At 43.1% G+C, this 17,157-nt stretch overlaps 1 protein-coding gene across 2 annotated transcripts in view; it reads right to left on the bottom strand.

Annotated features, from left to right (window-relative positions):
- rbm46 (RNA binding motif protein 46) overlaps nucleotides 1–13,813 on the bottom strand; it is a 52,099-nt gene extending 38,286 nt beyond the window's left edge. Inside the window, exons 1-6 of one of the 2 annotated variants that reach the window (XM_030339214.1) lie at nucleotides 13,686–13,813; nucleotides 12,432–12,572; nucleotides 10,567–10,747; nucleotides 9,665–9,821; nucleotides 9,196–9,325; nucleotides 4,361–4,458 (exon numbers count right to left, since the gene is read on the bottom strand). In XM_030339214.1, coding sequence (XP_030195074.1) covers nucleotides 4,361–4,458; nucleotides 9,196–9,325; nucleotides 9,665–9,821; nucleotides 10,567–10,747; nucleotides 12,432–12,543 — 678 coding nt within the window. In that variant the 5' untranslated portion in view covers nucleotides 12,544–12,572; nucleotides 13,686–13,813. Of the gene's footprint in view, nucleotides 1–4,360; nucleotides 4,459–9,195; nucleotides 9,326–9,664; nucleotides 9,822–10,566; nucleotides 10,748–12,431; nucleotides 12,573–13,673 lie in introns of both variants that reach the window. The other variant, XM_030339213.1, reaches the window with a different exon arrangement.
- Between the last annotated feature and the right edge of the window lie 3,344 nt (nucleotides 13,814–17,157).

The raw sequence follows: 17,157 nt of genomic DNA on the forward strand, positions 1-17,157 counted from the left end.
GGAAACGTTTTCCGTACTACACAATGCGTACTGAGCATTCGGACGCGCTATATTTGTGGCGTACTACAAAATGCATACTATATTTCAGTCAAGGATGAGTATTCAGATTCAGCCAAAGCTTGCTGTGGGCGTGCATGAATGAACCAACCTGTCGGCGGCAGGCTGTAAACAGTGCCGCGCCTACGAGTGACGTATTCATCGCGCGACACAACGAATCGATGACCGAATTCGTTGCCAACGCTTTCAGTAATCGATTTTTATCGATTCTATCGATTCGTTGTTGCAGCCCTAATATGAACGATAAAAAATTGCCTACGTTAGTGATATTAATTCTATCGCTCTATCACGATAATGCATGTTGATGAGGCAAAATAAAAAAAATAATTTTTGGTTTAATTTTCGCAAACCCGCAATTCAACAAACCCGCATGTGTGCAAAAAACATTTAATCATTGGACAAAAAGGTCTGGGGCGGGCTAAAGCGTTGGAGGAAAAAAAAAAAGGGGGAGAGAGCGCCGGTGAAAGCTAACAATCATGGATATCCAGCACGATATACATTGATCTGCGGACCGGTCCAACTCCTCGCACCAGGGTTTGTTTTGAAGCGAACCGAGACCACCTCCGGCTGGGTCTCGGACCGGCTGTTTGGTCCATTCCCGAGTTTGATGGTTTGTATTCACAATAGAGCCCGACCGATATATCGGCAGGCCGATATTATCGGCCGATATTAGGCATTTTTCAAACTATTCGGTATCGGCATTTATAATGGCTGATAAATAAATATAAAAAAAAAAGAAAAAAAAAAAAGAAAGTTGGTCCACCAGAGGGCGCTCTAACGCCCAAACCCGCTGATTCAGCCAGAGTTTGGCAGAGTGAATGACGGAGATCGACGGAGATCATCGGTGTTGTTCATGTGTGCAAGTGTGTTCATGGTAAGTTGGCAACTGTCATGAGACATACATTGCTTGAATAACAATTAAAAGAACATCCCCATCAATTCTCTAAAGTCGATAAGCATGACTTAATTCATGACTACCATGTCCAGTTTTGCTGTTGTTACGTGTTAGCTGAGAGTGAAAAGGATTTAAAGGATAACTACAAATAACCAATGTTAGGGAAATGTGTTTGTTTTGTTGCGCGTTTCTGGATTTTTATATATATATATATATATATATATATATAGGCCGATATATCGGCATATCGGATTTTTAAATCACAAAATATTCGTATCGGTATCGGCCTTAAAAGTTCTATATCGGTCGGGCTTTAATTCACAACAGCCCAGAATGTCCGCACCAAGGGACCGAACTGGTTTAGTGCGCACTAAACACGGGAATCAATTCAACCAGACAAAATCTGTATCAAATAGACAAGCAACGGCTTGGCTGTTCCGCTTTCACACTATGGAACACAACCTCCGTTTGATCGATAAAAAATATCACGTGATCAACAAAATTCTTAACAATCAATGATTGATCATCAATTAATCATACCCAACCCTAATTGTCAGTTCAGTGTCTGTACTTATCTAAAAAGAGACCAGTTTTACCTGTTCTCTGCAGCTTGGTTGACATTTAAGAACCAAGGACTTAAACTAAGTGTAGTGCCTTTTAGAATGGTTTGTACTAAAGGAAAGAAACCCAATACTTGACGCTTATTCTTTGTTAAAGTCCCTGCAGCTAATGTACTTGAATTGAAATTAATTTATATGCAACATTATGTTGAATGATTACAGTGTTACACAATAAAGGTTCTCAAAACGACATACTATATTTCTATATTTTTTTTAAATACATTTAGCAGTTTTGCTTTCCTTAGGGTCTATGTAACCTGTTCTGAAATGGTTAATTTATGATTTTTATATTGTGATATATATCGTTATCGCAGGAGGCTGCAATGTATATCGCAATATGGATTTTAGACCACACGCCCATCCTTAGTTGAGAGAAAGACAGGATGGGTCGAGCGTCCACACTGCATGGAGAGAGAGCCAGCATTAGCAGAGCTAGCCAGGGACAGAGCAGGGAGAGAGAGAGATAGCTTTGGTAGTGCGAGGCAGGGACACAGCAGGGATTGAAAGAGAGAGACAGCTTTCGTAGTGCGAGGCAGGGACACAGCAGGGAGAGAGTGAGACATGATGGGAGAGCGAGGCAGGTTCACAGCAGGGAGTGAGGAGAGGGACATGATGTTGGACTGAGGCAGGGACACAGCATGGAGAGAGCGAGACATGATGGGAGATCGACAAAGGGAAACAGCAGGGGGTGAGGACGGAGACATGATGGTAGAGTGAGGCAATTTCCCAGCAGGGGGAGAAAGAGCATGGGTAGAGATCGAGGCACTGACACAGCGGGGAAAGGGTTAGGGAGACATGATGGTAGCGAGAGGCCAGGATACAGCAGGAGAGAGGTGGTGGTAGAGCGAGGCAGGGACACAGCAAGGAGAGAGAGGTGGTGGTAGAGCGAGGCAGGGACACAGCGGAGGGAGAGTAGGTGGTTAGAGATAGACCGATATGTTTTTTTCAGGGCCGATACCGATACAGATTATTAGTAGTCAAGGGGGCCGATAACCGACATTTGGAGCCGATATTAATTTACAGAAAAAGGGAAAATATTGGTGTCAAAATTTTGAATAATACAAACTCCAACACTTAACTTCATTTAAATGCCTTTAACCACTTAATCGTCAAATCCCGCCGGCAGGCAAGTTTTAGTTACACCACCCCTTCCCCCCCAACATGCTGAGTCAATTTTCGGCATCATTCAGTTGAGTGATATGGTCATGTCATACACCGTTTGAAAACTTAGAATCTCAGGAATGTCATCCAATGTCAACCATTCGGTGGAATAAATATGACAAAATAGCCCCCCTCACCCTCCTCCTCCCTTGGTCCATTCTAACTTTATCGTCGTTGTGGAGATCCTTAGCAATGAGTTGATACTTCATGTTGGGTCTTGAAATGTTCCTAAGAGTCCACAAAAGGGTCGGGGACGGGCCTTAGATATCCTAATATCCAATGAAAATACCTTTCTGACGATATCCGGCATGTCAAACACCGTCTCACGTGTGGTTGAGAAAACAAATGCGCATGGGGTGTGCGTAAACTAGCAGGCTCTTCCCCAGGTTTTATAAACATTTTGAACGATGCCTAAACGCCCGGAGAAGAAAGGAGGGGGAGGGAGGGAGTGAGGGAGGGAATCATGTAAGTAGTTATTTTTGTTTATTTTCACATTGTTATTGTACTTATTTTTGTTTATTTGTACATAGTTATTTATAGAATTTTTACAATTTCAGTTTTGGTGTTTATACCATTGCAGTTTTCACTTTTTAAGTAAATATAATAGTCAAAACACTGTTTGTTTGAGCTTTTTTTTGTCTGTCGTGGCTCTGCGTGTAACCAGAGCGTGTAACCAATCAGATGGTGCTGTGGGTTGGACAATGCTGGAGACAGCGTAGTGACAGCAGACAGAGAGGCGCGGCTGAATCAGAGCCAAAATAACCCCGTTTTAAATTGATCTCTTATCGGCCGTTGGATCAAAAAAAAAGGCTGATGGCGATATGCGTCAAAATGCCGAATATCGGCGCCGGTAATCGGTCGATCCCTAGTGGTGGTAGAGTGAGGCAGGGACACAGCAAGGAGAGAGACAAGAGTGAGGCACTGAGGCGGCGGGGAGAGAGACGTGATGGTAGAGCGAGGCAGGGAAACAGAGGGGGAGAGGTGTGTGTGTGTGCAGAAAGTGAAGTGAAAGTGGGATTTGGATGAAAGCGTATATAAAGCAGCATCCAGAATAAAGTATCAGGTATCAATGCATCAGGCGTTGGGCCTTCCGGCATCTTAAATGATGACCTCAGAGCCCTGCGTGAGTCCCCATGACAACAACAACACCAACAGCACTTACAGGAAGCACATCAGACAGACTCCATGTTGGATACTGCAGGATCCAAAGCCCCTTGGTTTTAAAGTTATGTGGTCTCAAACTGACACTTAATGGTTGTACATTTGTCTGCGTGTCTGTGTGTGTGTGTGTGGTAGGGGTAATATGGCCCCGGGCCATTAAAAAGTCACGTCGGGACAACAAAACAATAAACACACTGGTCGTATCAGGCCGGTTAGTTGCCTAAATCGAAACCTTACAATCACACACACACACACACACACACACACACACACACACACACACACACACACACACACACACACACACACACACACACACACACACACACACACACACACACACACACACACACACACAATGTACCCTCACAAAAAAACACACTTATATTAAACACGGAAACAATACCACGTAGAACACGTTGACAGGTGCGCATTGAAACGCAGAGAAAGAGAAAGGGGAACGTACGTATAGGACCCTGACGCGCTGCATGGTCTCCTCATCCACGTCCTTCTCCGGCTCCGCCCAGTCCACCTGGATGTTGAGGCCCCACAGCTGTAGTGATTCTGTTGTGCACACACACAAATACACCCAGGGGACATCAGCACGTGTGGTTGCCAGGTTGTGGTTATCAACGCCCAGTAACTCATTTCCCTATTGCTCATAACCCTGGCAGGCGGAGGGGCAGTTTAAGAAGCTTGGAGGATTACAACCGTCATTCGGTTAATGTGCTGGTGAAATGTGGCCCTCGGCAGGTAACCAATCAGCTCTCTGGCAACAGAAGGGAGAGCCAACAGACTGTAGTGATTGTGTACTGCGGAGTCAATTTAATGGTCTCTCTCCAAGTGAGAGCACGTGTGCACCCGAGCAGTTTAGCACACGCTTTTAGGTTGACTTAAAGGGGTGTTGCACGCAGGATGTTTTTTTATCTTTTTCAAACGTTTTAATATGCATGATATCTTTAACATTGCAATGTATGCCATTGTAGTACGTTCACTGAAATAAGACCCTGACTTAGAGATAACCGGGGTAAATTCCTATGTTTTTGCAAATCTCTGCCAACCAGTATGTGAACTTTCCACTGGGCTCCGCACACAGGGAGGTGTTGTTTTAGTGACATCAAAGTGCCTTTTGGTGTACTCCTCGACATCACAACCAAGGGACACCGTCGGCGTGGATGTGTGTTGCGCCGTCTGGGCCAACATTGTTGATGACGGCGTCAGAGAGAGGGTGAAGCCTTTCAGACTCTTATTGTATAAGGCAAAGGTGAATGGATGTGTGAAGCTCATGTTTTCTCGTCAGCCGATTTAGATGTTCGCTTCATACTTGTCAAAGATTGGTGGTGTGTGGGGTGTATTTCATATACAACTTTGCTGATTAAAACACATATACACAACCACGTTTGGCTACTAAAAGAGCATCATAAATTCGCCCCGGGTCGTAACCTTGGGGACAACATGCACCCCCCCCATCCTTCCTCGACCTTTCAGCCCCATATGCATTTTTTTAAATCTCAAAGTTTTAAAATTCAAGCTTAAACAGATGGTCCGCTTCCACATCAAAGTCCCCATAAAGATGTAACGTAGTAGTCTATCCTCTGTCGCCATCTAGCAGATAACCACCGGTACTGCTGAGCATTACAGATGCTGGTGGGTGTGAAGGACATTTAACAGACAACACACTCAGTATACATTAGGGCTGCCACTAACATAATATTATATTGATTATGATATCGATTAATCGATTAACCTCAACGAAAACTAACCATTTTCATCCAAAAATGCATAGAATTGAGTTTGATGGCTTTAGCTTGTAATGCTCTAATGTTGTAGAGCTAGTGGGATACACATCTAAACTGTGAATTTAATCCCTTGGGAACAGTGAGATATCTGTTAGTATAGTGAGATATCTGTTTAATTGTGGCTAGTTAGGCTTTTGTCTATTCTCCCGACAGCTTTGCTTGGAGCCAATCACTGCAATCAGGTTAGTAAATATCTGTTGAATATCCATGTCTTTCTAACAAAAAATCAAACAATTACATCCAAAGTTGAAATCTCAGCACTGTAGGATAGGAAAAATGAAAGGAATTTATTTTTCTTATTATTATTATTATTAATAGCAAAGCGGGCTGCTAATTGAATGCCCACTGTGTTTTTGCCCTTTCTGTCGTTCATCCTTCCAGAGTAGCAACTGCACGCCTTCTTTCCTGGGCCTCGTTTCCCGAAAGCGTCGTTAGCCTAAGTGGATCGTGAAGTGCGTCGAAAGGGCATCGTAGAGTTTTCACCGCGTTTCCCGAAAGCATCGTTGGTAACGAACGTTGTGAAAACGCTCATAACTAACGAGTACTCCAGGGGTACTCGTAGGACGCTGAGAGCATCGTTAGCCTACTATAGCCTCAGTGGCGTCACCATCGGACATTCCGTGTATTGGATGCGTTTTATTAAAACGCATTGCGCCTTTATGTTCTTAGTTTATTAATTTATTTATTAATAAAGATGTTAAAATGGCCAAAATAAAACGGGACAGTCCAGAAAATGTTTGCGCAGGCAGGGCACTCAAAATGTGTGAGAAAAAGTGGGTGGATTTGTGCAGACTGTGACATAGGCTACTCATAAAACATAGCCTAAAATAACTCAAAAAATTAAACAAAATAATGAATGAAAGAAAAATTAAAGGCAAAAGGAGCAGGCAAAAGGCTGGGATATGGTGGGGATTGGTCACGTTGACGGGGATGTTTAGTGACATGGGGAGGGGGGGGTTAAAAAAAAGCCGCGATCACTCTTCGGCGTGATTCCAAACCAGCAGCGTAATCCGGGAGGCCGTCCCGAAACGGATCTTCCTCATCCTCGTCCGGTTCACCCAACGCCACCCCAGCCTTGGCTGCAATGTTGTGCAACATTGCCGTCACGCAGATCACAGCGCACGACTTGGCTGCCGCAAACTGGAGCCCTCCGCCGGACTTGTGGAGGCATCGGAAGCGCAATTTCCACCTGACGATCGTGCGCTCGACAATGGACCGGGCCAGACGGTGGGCTTCGTTGTACTGTTCCTCGTGGACGTCTCCCGGGTTAGCCACTGGGGTGAACAGGTGAGGCCTAAGCGGATAGCCACTGTCTCCGAGGAGCCGCCACTCTCCCCTGGGGGCTGCAGCCAGCCGTCCGATGGAGGACTCGCGGAACACGAAGGAGTCGTGAGTGCTTCCAGGCCATCTCGCTACAACATCCAGGATGATGCCCTGATGGTCGCACACCACCTGGCAGTTGACAGCGGCATATCCCTTCCGACAGATGTAGAAGTGGCCATCAACGTGGGGCGTGAGAATTGGAATCAAAGTTTATAGCCAATCAAATGATCAATCAAGGAAACTTTATGCGGAATCAGATTAAGTCGGCTCTCTTTGCTGCGCAAAGCATGTTTCAGAAATCAGCCCATTAAGATAAATGTAGTTGTCACACAAGCTATTTTTAATTTTTTGTCATATGGAATTATTTCAGGGGGGAAAATGCCGTGAAACGCACAGTGCATTCAGGATTAGGACTGATATATGTCGGCTTAAGCCTAATCAATTGTGTTTTAATGTCTTTAGCATTCATATAATTGCAGTCTATTTTTTTCGTAGGCTACTCTGCTGTTGTCCTTGATGGGGAGATATTTTAACCCTTTTTAACACAATTTTCCTGAGACATTCCTGCGTCTCCCCCTCCTACGGAGCCCATTTCAGCACCGTGTCAGTAGACAGTTACAATCCTACGACGTCATGAATGCAGTGCGTTCATGTCAAGAGGGGTTTCGGGAAACGCGACAAAGAAATGATCGATGGTTCGAAAGATCCATCGGGAGAATGATCTTACGAGCGAAGATCCATCGATATCGGGGAAACGGGGCCCAGGTGGTGGCGCATTGCAGAAATGCAGCTGGGGTATGTCATTTACATTTTGCACAGGGAAAAAAGTAGGATTGCGCGATATAAACGATATACGATATGAACGATAAAAAATGGCCTACGACAGAGATATTAGTTATATTGCTCTATCCCGATAATGCATGTTTGACGTGATCTATCCATGACCCGCGAAATATAAAGAGCCACGAGCTGCAACCGTCTGCAACACATCGTCCGCGACCCGCGAAATTTAAAAAGAGCCACGAGCTGCAACCAGCTGCATCGCATCATCCGCGACCCGCGAAATTTAAAGAGCCACGAGCTGCAACCGGCTGCAACGCATCATCCGCGACCCCTGAAATTTAAAGAGCCAGGAGCTGCAACCAGCTTCAACGCACCATCGTCATCTAAGTAAATATGGCTGAAAGCGAAACGGAGGAGCTGGTGATTGCGCTCATTTCATGTTCATTTCAAATTTGTATGCGTTCATTTTGCACTTTTATGTTTTAATATCAAGTATCTGTGCACACACTTGGAAGATTTTTCTTTATTTAAAATAGCCATGCCTGGACGTATTTCCCTAATTCACAGTATCCGTTTCTTTATTAACAAGACACCACCAGTTTTAATTTCATTAAGAGAAGTATAAGTCATTACACAGAAGATTTTTTCTTTGTTAAAGTCTCTGCAGCTACAACATTATGTTGTATGATCACAGTTTTGCACAATAAATGTTCTCAAAACGACATGCTAATTTTCTTTCTTCTTAGAGTCTGTGTAACCTGTTCTGAAATGATTCTATTATGATTTATATATCGTGATATATATCGTTATCGCAATAGGTTGCAATGTATATCGCAATATGGATTTTAGGCCATATCGCCCATCCCTAGAACAAAGCGGACACGTGGTTGTCTGCTAATTTAAAGTATTTCGGTACTTCTGAGGCTTTTGGTCTGGGGAAACCTTGACATGCAAACCGTTTTAAAGCACATTCGGGTGCAGCAGCAACTTGTTTCTCTTATCTCTAGGTGCAAAAGGCGACCGACATTGATGACGCACTAAGGAAAATTATGTTCAAGTAACACATTTAGGATAACAGATTTGATTTAACGAATTGCGTCTTAGAAATAAAGAAAACAAATTCAAACATAATATAAACAATATAAAATATAAACACTCGCATTTTCGAAATCTAAGTCCATGATGAAGTCATTTAATAGCCAGACTTTCAATCTAAACTACCAAAAAACCATCCCCTTCTCTGCTCCCTCCTTCGTTACGTTTCTCCGCCATTGATTGACAGGCAGGATGAATTATCCGAACCAGTCAGGAAAGAGATGCCCTGATTGGTCAGAGCTGAGCCGTGTGCGGTGTAAAGCTATGCGAGTGTGTACTGGTGTGTATGCTAGAGTGTTACCTGGTATGAGTTTCCTGCGGGCCATTGCTGCAGCCTTGTGGGACTCGTACTCTACAAAGGCGAAGCCTCTGTTCCTGTTCTTATCAGTAGCACTGGGATACACTATGACATCCACAACTCCCTCTGTTACCTGCCCAAAAAATCACAGAATAATCAGTCAATCTGACTACAGTAGGATGGGACTCCATTCATTACATTACATTTAAATAGCTGACACTTTTACCTTTTACCTTACAATAAGTGCATTCAACAAGGAAGATATAACCCAAAAAGTACAAGAATCATTAGAGTTCATACAATTCATAAAATAAGCAAAGCAACTGCTAAGGGGTACAATATAATACCAAGTATCGGACAGTGTCGAGGCTGCAGTATGGCTTTGACAGCAATTCAAGTATTCTCAACAGATAAAAGATTGCGAGAGTGCATGAGTGAGTGAGTGTGTGTGTATGTGTGTGTGTGCATGTACCTTCTTCATCTCCTCCATTATCTCCTCTTTGTTCTTGTCTTTGGGAAGTGAGCCCACAAAGAGACGGCAGTTGTCCAGACTCACGCACACTCCGATGTACTTCCCCGGTCGGATCTCATAGTTATCCAGCATGTGGATGGCCTTCTGCGCCATCTCTCTGAGGAGAGGAGATAGAGGGAGGAGAGAGGGGAAGAGAGCGGGAGGAGAGAGGAGAGCAAGAGAGGGGAAATTAGAGAGTAGGAAAATAGGGTAGAGGGGAGAAGCGATAGGGGAGAGAGAAGGGAGAAAAAGGAGCAGGGATAGGAGAATAAGAGAGGGGAGGGTAGAAGTGGAGAGAATAGCAGAGAGGAGAGAGGCCGGGGGTAGGAGAAGAAAGTAGAGAAGATTAGAAGAGGGTGGGTGAAGAGGGAAGAGAGGGTTAAGGGGAGAGGAGAGGAGAGGGAATAAGTGCAGATGAGAGGATTTGAGAAGAGGAGAACAGAAAAAATGCAAGGGAACAATGCGTTACAAATTGTTAGCGGTACGGATGGAACAGTTCAAGTAAAACATAATTTCTTTCAGTTCACTAGCCACGGTTTGGGCAATGCATGTATTGTTCGGTTAATTTGTTCAAAAAAAGTGTTGAACCGAACAGTGCAATTTGTCAACTGTTCCACCCCTTGTCAACAGTTATTATAGAAACATGCTATGTGGAAATACTGGCTTCCTCGACCTCAACATTTCATCTTGCGCTTGCGTTCTTTCAGTGTCCCCAATCTAGCAACCTCTTTGAGCTTCAAGCCTGGGCGGATTAATCATTTTACTAGATCATTTTACCGTAAAACAAAGAAACTTCCCTTACCACGGTCCGTACCGCTCTCTCTCTCTGGTGCTGAAACCCTCTCTCTCTCTGTGTCTCTTACCTTTTGGTGTACATTACGAAGGCATAGCCGCGGTTCTCTCCGCTGAACTCCATCATGAGTCTGAATGTGTAGATGTAGCCGGCCTTCTCGAACACGGGCACCAGCTCATCCTCATACATGTCCCTGGGAATCTTCCCAACAAACACCTCGCTGCCCCTGGGCGGGGGCGGGCCGTCCCAACCTGACAACCAATCAGGATAATGCTCTATTCAAATGGGGGGGTACTACAGCCTCAAACCGACCAATCCTAGTGGATGATATGCAGTTTGATCGAATGACTGGTTAGCTTAATTATCACAGCTTTAATTTAAGTTAATAAATTAAAGTTAATTCTGGCCTTCTGGGTTAGGGTTAGTACATTTAAAAGGAAAACATTCATTTTCTTGTGTTGTGACAGTGTTCTATTAAAATGCTATTACCAGTCAAAATTAAAAAAAGATCCTAGAAATAGATTTGGAAATGCAAACTCCCAAAACTCATGTATGTGAAAGGATAAATAAATGAATCCAAGATAATTTGGGAGGGTATATGTACCTAAAAGTCATTCATAGTCTGTCATCAGTTTGGCATTGACTATTCAATGAACTCAATTTCATTGGGTAGCAGTAAAAAAACACTCGGACACTCATTACAGCAGTAGACACATACTCCCAGACTCATTACAGCAGTACTGACATTCTTTACGCCAGTACACACACTCAACAATCCTTACAGCAGTAGAGATACACACACACATCACAGTAGTACACATACTCACACACTCATTATAGCAGTACACATATGTCTATACTATAAGTAAGGAATAATCCCCTCAAGGCAGGGCAATAAACAGTTTGATATGCCCGGCTCGTGGGCGGCTTACGGCCAACATAATAAAACAAATAATACTTTAATAATTAGCCTTTTTCTTATTCGTATTGCATGCTTATTAAATGTATACTCTGTTTAAGTTCATCTCCCTCGAAAAGTAGTTCCCTTTAGAACTACGTTGAATAACATTAGCACAGCTGTAGGTAACTCGTTTCTATAGCAACCACACAAGGCTGCATCTGATCACTAGTTTAATAATGTAGTTGCTGCATTCGTATCAAGTCAGCTTTAATGACGATCGATCAAACATGCACTCCTTATTCCAAATATTTTTTATTTGGAATAAATGTAGGCTATCAATGGACCTCATGTTTGAAATGTATGTGATAGAAAACGATACAAGCGGCGTATTGATCTACTGTGCTCAGTCAGCAGCAAGTAGAACCGACAAGTCAGCGGGCAATATGCCGGATTAATGCACCCCTCCCAGCCAATCAGAATCGAGCATTCTTAAATGAAGTAGAATAAGTAAGGGATAATGTATAGAACGCAGGTCATTATCGAGAAAATAAGCCCAGACAGGGCGAACAGGACACCGACGCGCAGCGGAGGTGTCTTGCTTCGCCATGAAGGGGCTTATTTTACGATAATGACCGGCAAAGTTCTATACATTATCCCGCTTATTACACGGCTACTTCCCAAAACGAAACAATTTATTTACAATGTATTTGTTACCAGCATTCATAGTGTTGGTCAGCAGAGAAATAGTCCGCCCAAGACGTTGACGTCGTCGCTTAGCAACCGATAGCGCTTGGGTTGATACGTATCCCGCTTATTACATTGACAAGTTACCGGACTACGTGCGGAGTGATACCAAAGGCAAAAAGTCCTTTTGTTTATCTTGACAGCGGTCATTATTCATCCGGTGCCAATGAATTATCAAAAAATAATTGACCGCCGGAAGTTGTGAAGTGCCCATGCAAGTGAACGGAACGTTGAAAAGACCTGTGTAATAAACATATTTTATATACAGCAGGATATGTATAAATCCTTACCTGGGGGTGGGCCGTACTTCCGCTGGCCGTTCTCCTGCATCATGCTGTATCCGGTCTTCTTCATGAGCTCCAGGAGCGCCACCTCTACGGGCACCGCCTGGTTGGTATCCATACCACAGTCCCGCTCCGTTATGGCGATTTCTGCGAAAAGAGCACAAAGTTAGGTTAACATTAACGTTCGCTTCACCGACGTGGTGTAGGACAGGAAGCGGCCCTTCAAGGTTAGAGTTAACTTTGTAGTTAACATTACCTTAAGGTTGAGATAACTAAATTCAAGGAACCTTTTTTATTTAAGGTAAAGAATAACAAAAGAGCAGTTGGAAGTAACGTGGAAACATGGGAGTAGTTGTCTACCCAATCATTCTCTGTGAAAATCGGACTCATGTTCACGGATGAGTTATTGTATAAAAGCTGACTAAAAGTCGTCACTTTTGGTCACGTTTGTAACGCATTAGAAGATCCTTGTAGTGGCAGCTGATGGAGTGGTTGTAGTTTTAAGTTTTTAAGATATTGGATCATGTTTATCCGGTCTCTCTCTAAATCACAGCAATGTGCCGCGGGGAACTAAAGTCGCCATCAACGGTATCAGTGCCGTTGTCTAGCGGTGTGTACCTGCCAAGGAGGCCTCCTTGGGAGACTTACCAAGTACCCTTAACTTAACTAAAATGCCATTAAAACAGTGACATCTCCCATTCCACTGTTGGAAGTGCATCCCACTAGCTCTACAGTAAAATGCAATTCCGGTGTGACTGTTGCGCACGTATACGGTATATAATTCAGGTTCAACTGACAGTTTTTTGCTTTTTGATTGATTATGTCACTCAACTTTTTCAGGCTTATTCTTTTCGGGGTATGGCAACAAAAAATTTAACTATTTTAAATAGTACAATTGTCAATGAATGGGAAATACAATCGACCCCGTATGGACGGTAGAATAATTAAAACGCAGAATTACCCGCCAGGTCAAGTCTATGTGGTGGCTCAAAAGAACAGAGGTTATCATTATTACTATTAATACATCTTAGTAAGCTTAATTGATAATGAAGTATCATATCTCTAACGTGAACCTGTTTCCCGGGAAATAGTACAGAAGTAATACAGAAGTAACTTCAAAGTGCGGGAAATGATCGTAAAGAGTGCTAACATTAGCTACGCTTGCTAATAAGCTATCGCGCATATCGGGAACGTTTTACAACGTCTTTATTCTAGAGAACACGTTAATGTATCACCCAGGTGTCTCACCAAAGTGATTACCGACTGGCTCTTGGGTGGAAGTGAGAAGCCTGCCGAATACAGCGAGTAAGCCCTGGCTGCAGCACGCAGAGGCTCAACGTCTAAACGTCTGGTCTGAATCCGCCTGCCCAATAGCACCCGGAAGAGGAAGAAGGTTATTGCGCGCTTTATTGCGCACCAAGAGGCGAGTTGCCGTTCTGTTCGTGTAAATTATAAACTACTTCGAGAAACCAACTAGTTGATGATTAAACTATTCATAACGTGCATTGGCCTCATGTTTATGTCAGTCGTGTGAATAATACTATTTAGGCTGTGTATTTCCCAATTTAAGTAGATTTGCCAAGTTGCCGCAATGTATCAAAAAATATATATTATCTTATATTTAAAATCCAGGTATATAAACACTAACCAATGCACTATATTTGTGTGTTTCTACCCTAGTTGTCACGGTTAGCGGGTGACAGCCAGGCCCGAATTGCAGACTGTTCAGGTAAAAGGATAATTTAATAACTCTAAAAAGGCAAGGAACACGGATGACGCGGGTAACACAGGGAAGACAGGTAACACACGACAGAACTCACCAAACTAAAATGATCCGACAAGGAACAAAGGAAAGACAAGGGCTTAAATACCAAACACACAGGGCACGCAACGAGTAACAGCTGAGACACATTAGGGAGGGAGCAGTAATCACACAGGAGGGAAACCTGACATGGGGAGAAACAAGACCGATACCAAAGTAAAACAGGTAACACACCAAAACAAGGAAACAGACAGATTATGACAGTACCCCCCCCACCCCCCTCAAGGGTCGACTACCAGGCGACCCACGACATGCAAAAAAAAAGAAAGTCAAATCCAAATAGGGTGGGTGGAGGGGAGCCAGGGGGAGGGAGTCTGGAGGCCTGCAACGGCGAAGACCCACAGGTTGGCGGCATCGGCGAAGAAGAGGTAGATGGCGGGCCCCTTCTGGAAGGTTTAGAAGGCGGAACCCCTCGGGAAGGCAAGGTAGAGGGCGGGCCCCTTCTGGAAGACTTAGAAGGCGGCACCCCTCTGGAAGGCAAGGTAGACGGTGGGCCCCTTCTGGAAGGTCTGGAAGAGGGGCACCCTCGGGAAGGAGTAGGGTTCAGGAACCGGACAGGGCTCGGGGACCGGAGTCAGCTCAGGGGCTGGAGAGAAATGTTGAACCGGATGGCACTCCAAACTCAGCGCCCTCACACTGATAGTCCGTAAGGCGACACGACTTGAAGCTACAGCGCTTAACGTACGCCCCAACACAGCCTCCAACAAAAAAAGGCGTCCGCTGGGTCCAATGATGGTCGGATCATTCTGTCACGGTTAGCGGGTGGCAGGCAGGCAGTCAGGTAGGACCCACTTGCAGACTGTTCAGGTAAAAGGATAATTTATTAACTCAAAAAGGCAAGGAACACGGGTGACACGGGTGACGCGGGGAACACAGGTAACACACAGGACCGAACTCACCACAAACTAAAATGATCCGACAAGGAACTAAGGAAAGACAAGGGCTTAAATACCAAACACACAGGGCACGCAACGAGTAACAGCTGAGACACATTAGGGAGGGAGCAGTAATCACACAGGAGGGAAACCTGACATGGGGAGAAACAAGACCGATACCAAACTAACAGGTAACACACCAAAACAAGACAAGGAAACATGATCATGACACTAGTATGTCGGTGTGGAATAAAGAAGGTAATCAAAAAATCATTCACTTGAATTAGAACAGGATTTGAATATCAACATTTACTGCATGGCCTTACTCTTTGCACAGTGCATTCAATTTTGTTATTGGAATTCTGCGTTGTCAATGATCAAAATTAATGTAATGAAAAATACATTCCTTCATTCATTCTCTGTCCATTTGTTACCCAACAGATACTTTGATTGACCTTGTGTTGTCTTTGTGCGTGTGTGTGTGTGTGTGTGTGTGTGTGTGTGTGTGTGTGTGTGTGTGTGTGTGTGTGTGTGTGTGTGTGTGTGTGTGTGTGTGTGTGTGTGTGTGTGTGTGTGTGCTATAACATCTATCATTTTTCTCTTTACAGATCAAACATGTTTAGGCCTGGGGTAAAAAAAATAAAGAATCAATGATGCAAAGTCTTCTGTTGTTGGTTTATTTGACTTGGATAATATAATTAATGATAATAATAATAAATGAAATTTATATAGCGCTTAATCTGGTACTCTAAGACGCTTAATAATTGAGTGTACAAAATAACATGTGTCTTTATATATACTGTTTTAATTGTCACTCTGAAAAAAAAATGCTGTGTGTGTGTATGTGTGTGTATATATATATATATATATATATATTTTTTTTTTTATTATTATTATTATTATCATCATTAATATTATGTAGGCTGGTATTGACATTTAAGATACGAAAAGAAACATGTTTTCCCAAAATAACAACATTTTGGCACATACCAGGACAGAGTTGATCAAACGTAATACATTTAACTTAATTATCAGCTCTCCCTGTGTATTTCAATGGAATTATATTATAATTTATATATATAATAGTTATATTATAATCTTTATGTAAATATCACATAAGAGGGAGAGCATTGTAATGAATATCAGCACTACAACAGCACGACCTCGAGTGTGATAATGCTTTTATACAACAGTTCTACAAGCACCATTAATTAGTTAACATTTGTTTGTTTATTTAATGATTTATTTGGCTCCGCCAACAAATAGATCCGCAACTGGACTGGGACTGAACTGTTGCCAAGCAACACAGGCACACACTAGCTAGCTAGAACATAAACAGCGGAGTCAGCACGCATGGAATGCCTCTTGTCCAATAAAAATACTTTGTCGGAACTAACTTGTATAAAATGTAGATAACGTTATTCTACATTCTACCATGTGGGTTTTACGCCACTGTCCTTAGGTGGCGCCAGCAACTTTAGCCCACTCCTCGATCTGCGGAGTTGGGGTCAGACGTTCAGACGTTGAGCCAGAGAATGTCTTATATGAGAGACGGGTTCTGGTTGAGCCTCTGCGTGCTCATTCATTAATAAACTAATGCAAGTAAAGATATAAGCAAAACACCTCTCAACTTCCGGTCGACGAGGATGCTGTGGTGATTGACAGCTACGTGTCGGGATCTTCTCACGTGCTTCATATCTAGTTGAACTGGTGGCAATGCGGCCAATCAGCGGGCTTTATTTAAGGGTTTAAGGCGGGATGCTTGCTGTAGTTTACGTGCGAAACAGCTTTAATTAAAAACTCTCATAGTACAATTAAACCCTTTGAATTGTACAACTTTTTGACACATTATTGCTATTAGTACAATGCAATACTTTGAATTGTACTAATAGCAATAATATGTCAAAAAGTAGTCAGAAGTTAACATCGTTTACAATAACCTGTTAATCCATTAAATAAAATAGAAAATAGGAAAATCAATAATATGTCTTAAATCTGTATAAATCACTATTAAAAATGTATCCTGAAACATTTG

The sequence above is a fragment of the Gadus morhua genome, chromosome 17 (genome assembly GCF_902167405.1).
Source record: "Gadus morhua chromosome 17, gadMor3.0, whole genome shotgun sequence".
Lineage (NCBI taxonomy): Eukaryota > Metazoa > Chordata > Actinopteri > Gadiformes > Gadidae > Gadus > Gadus morhua.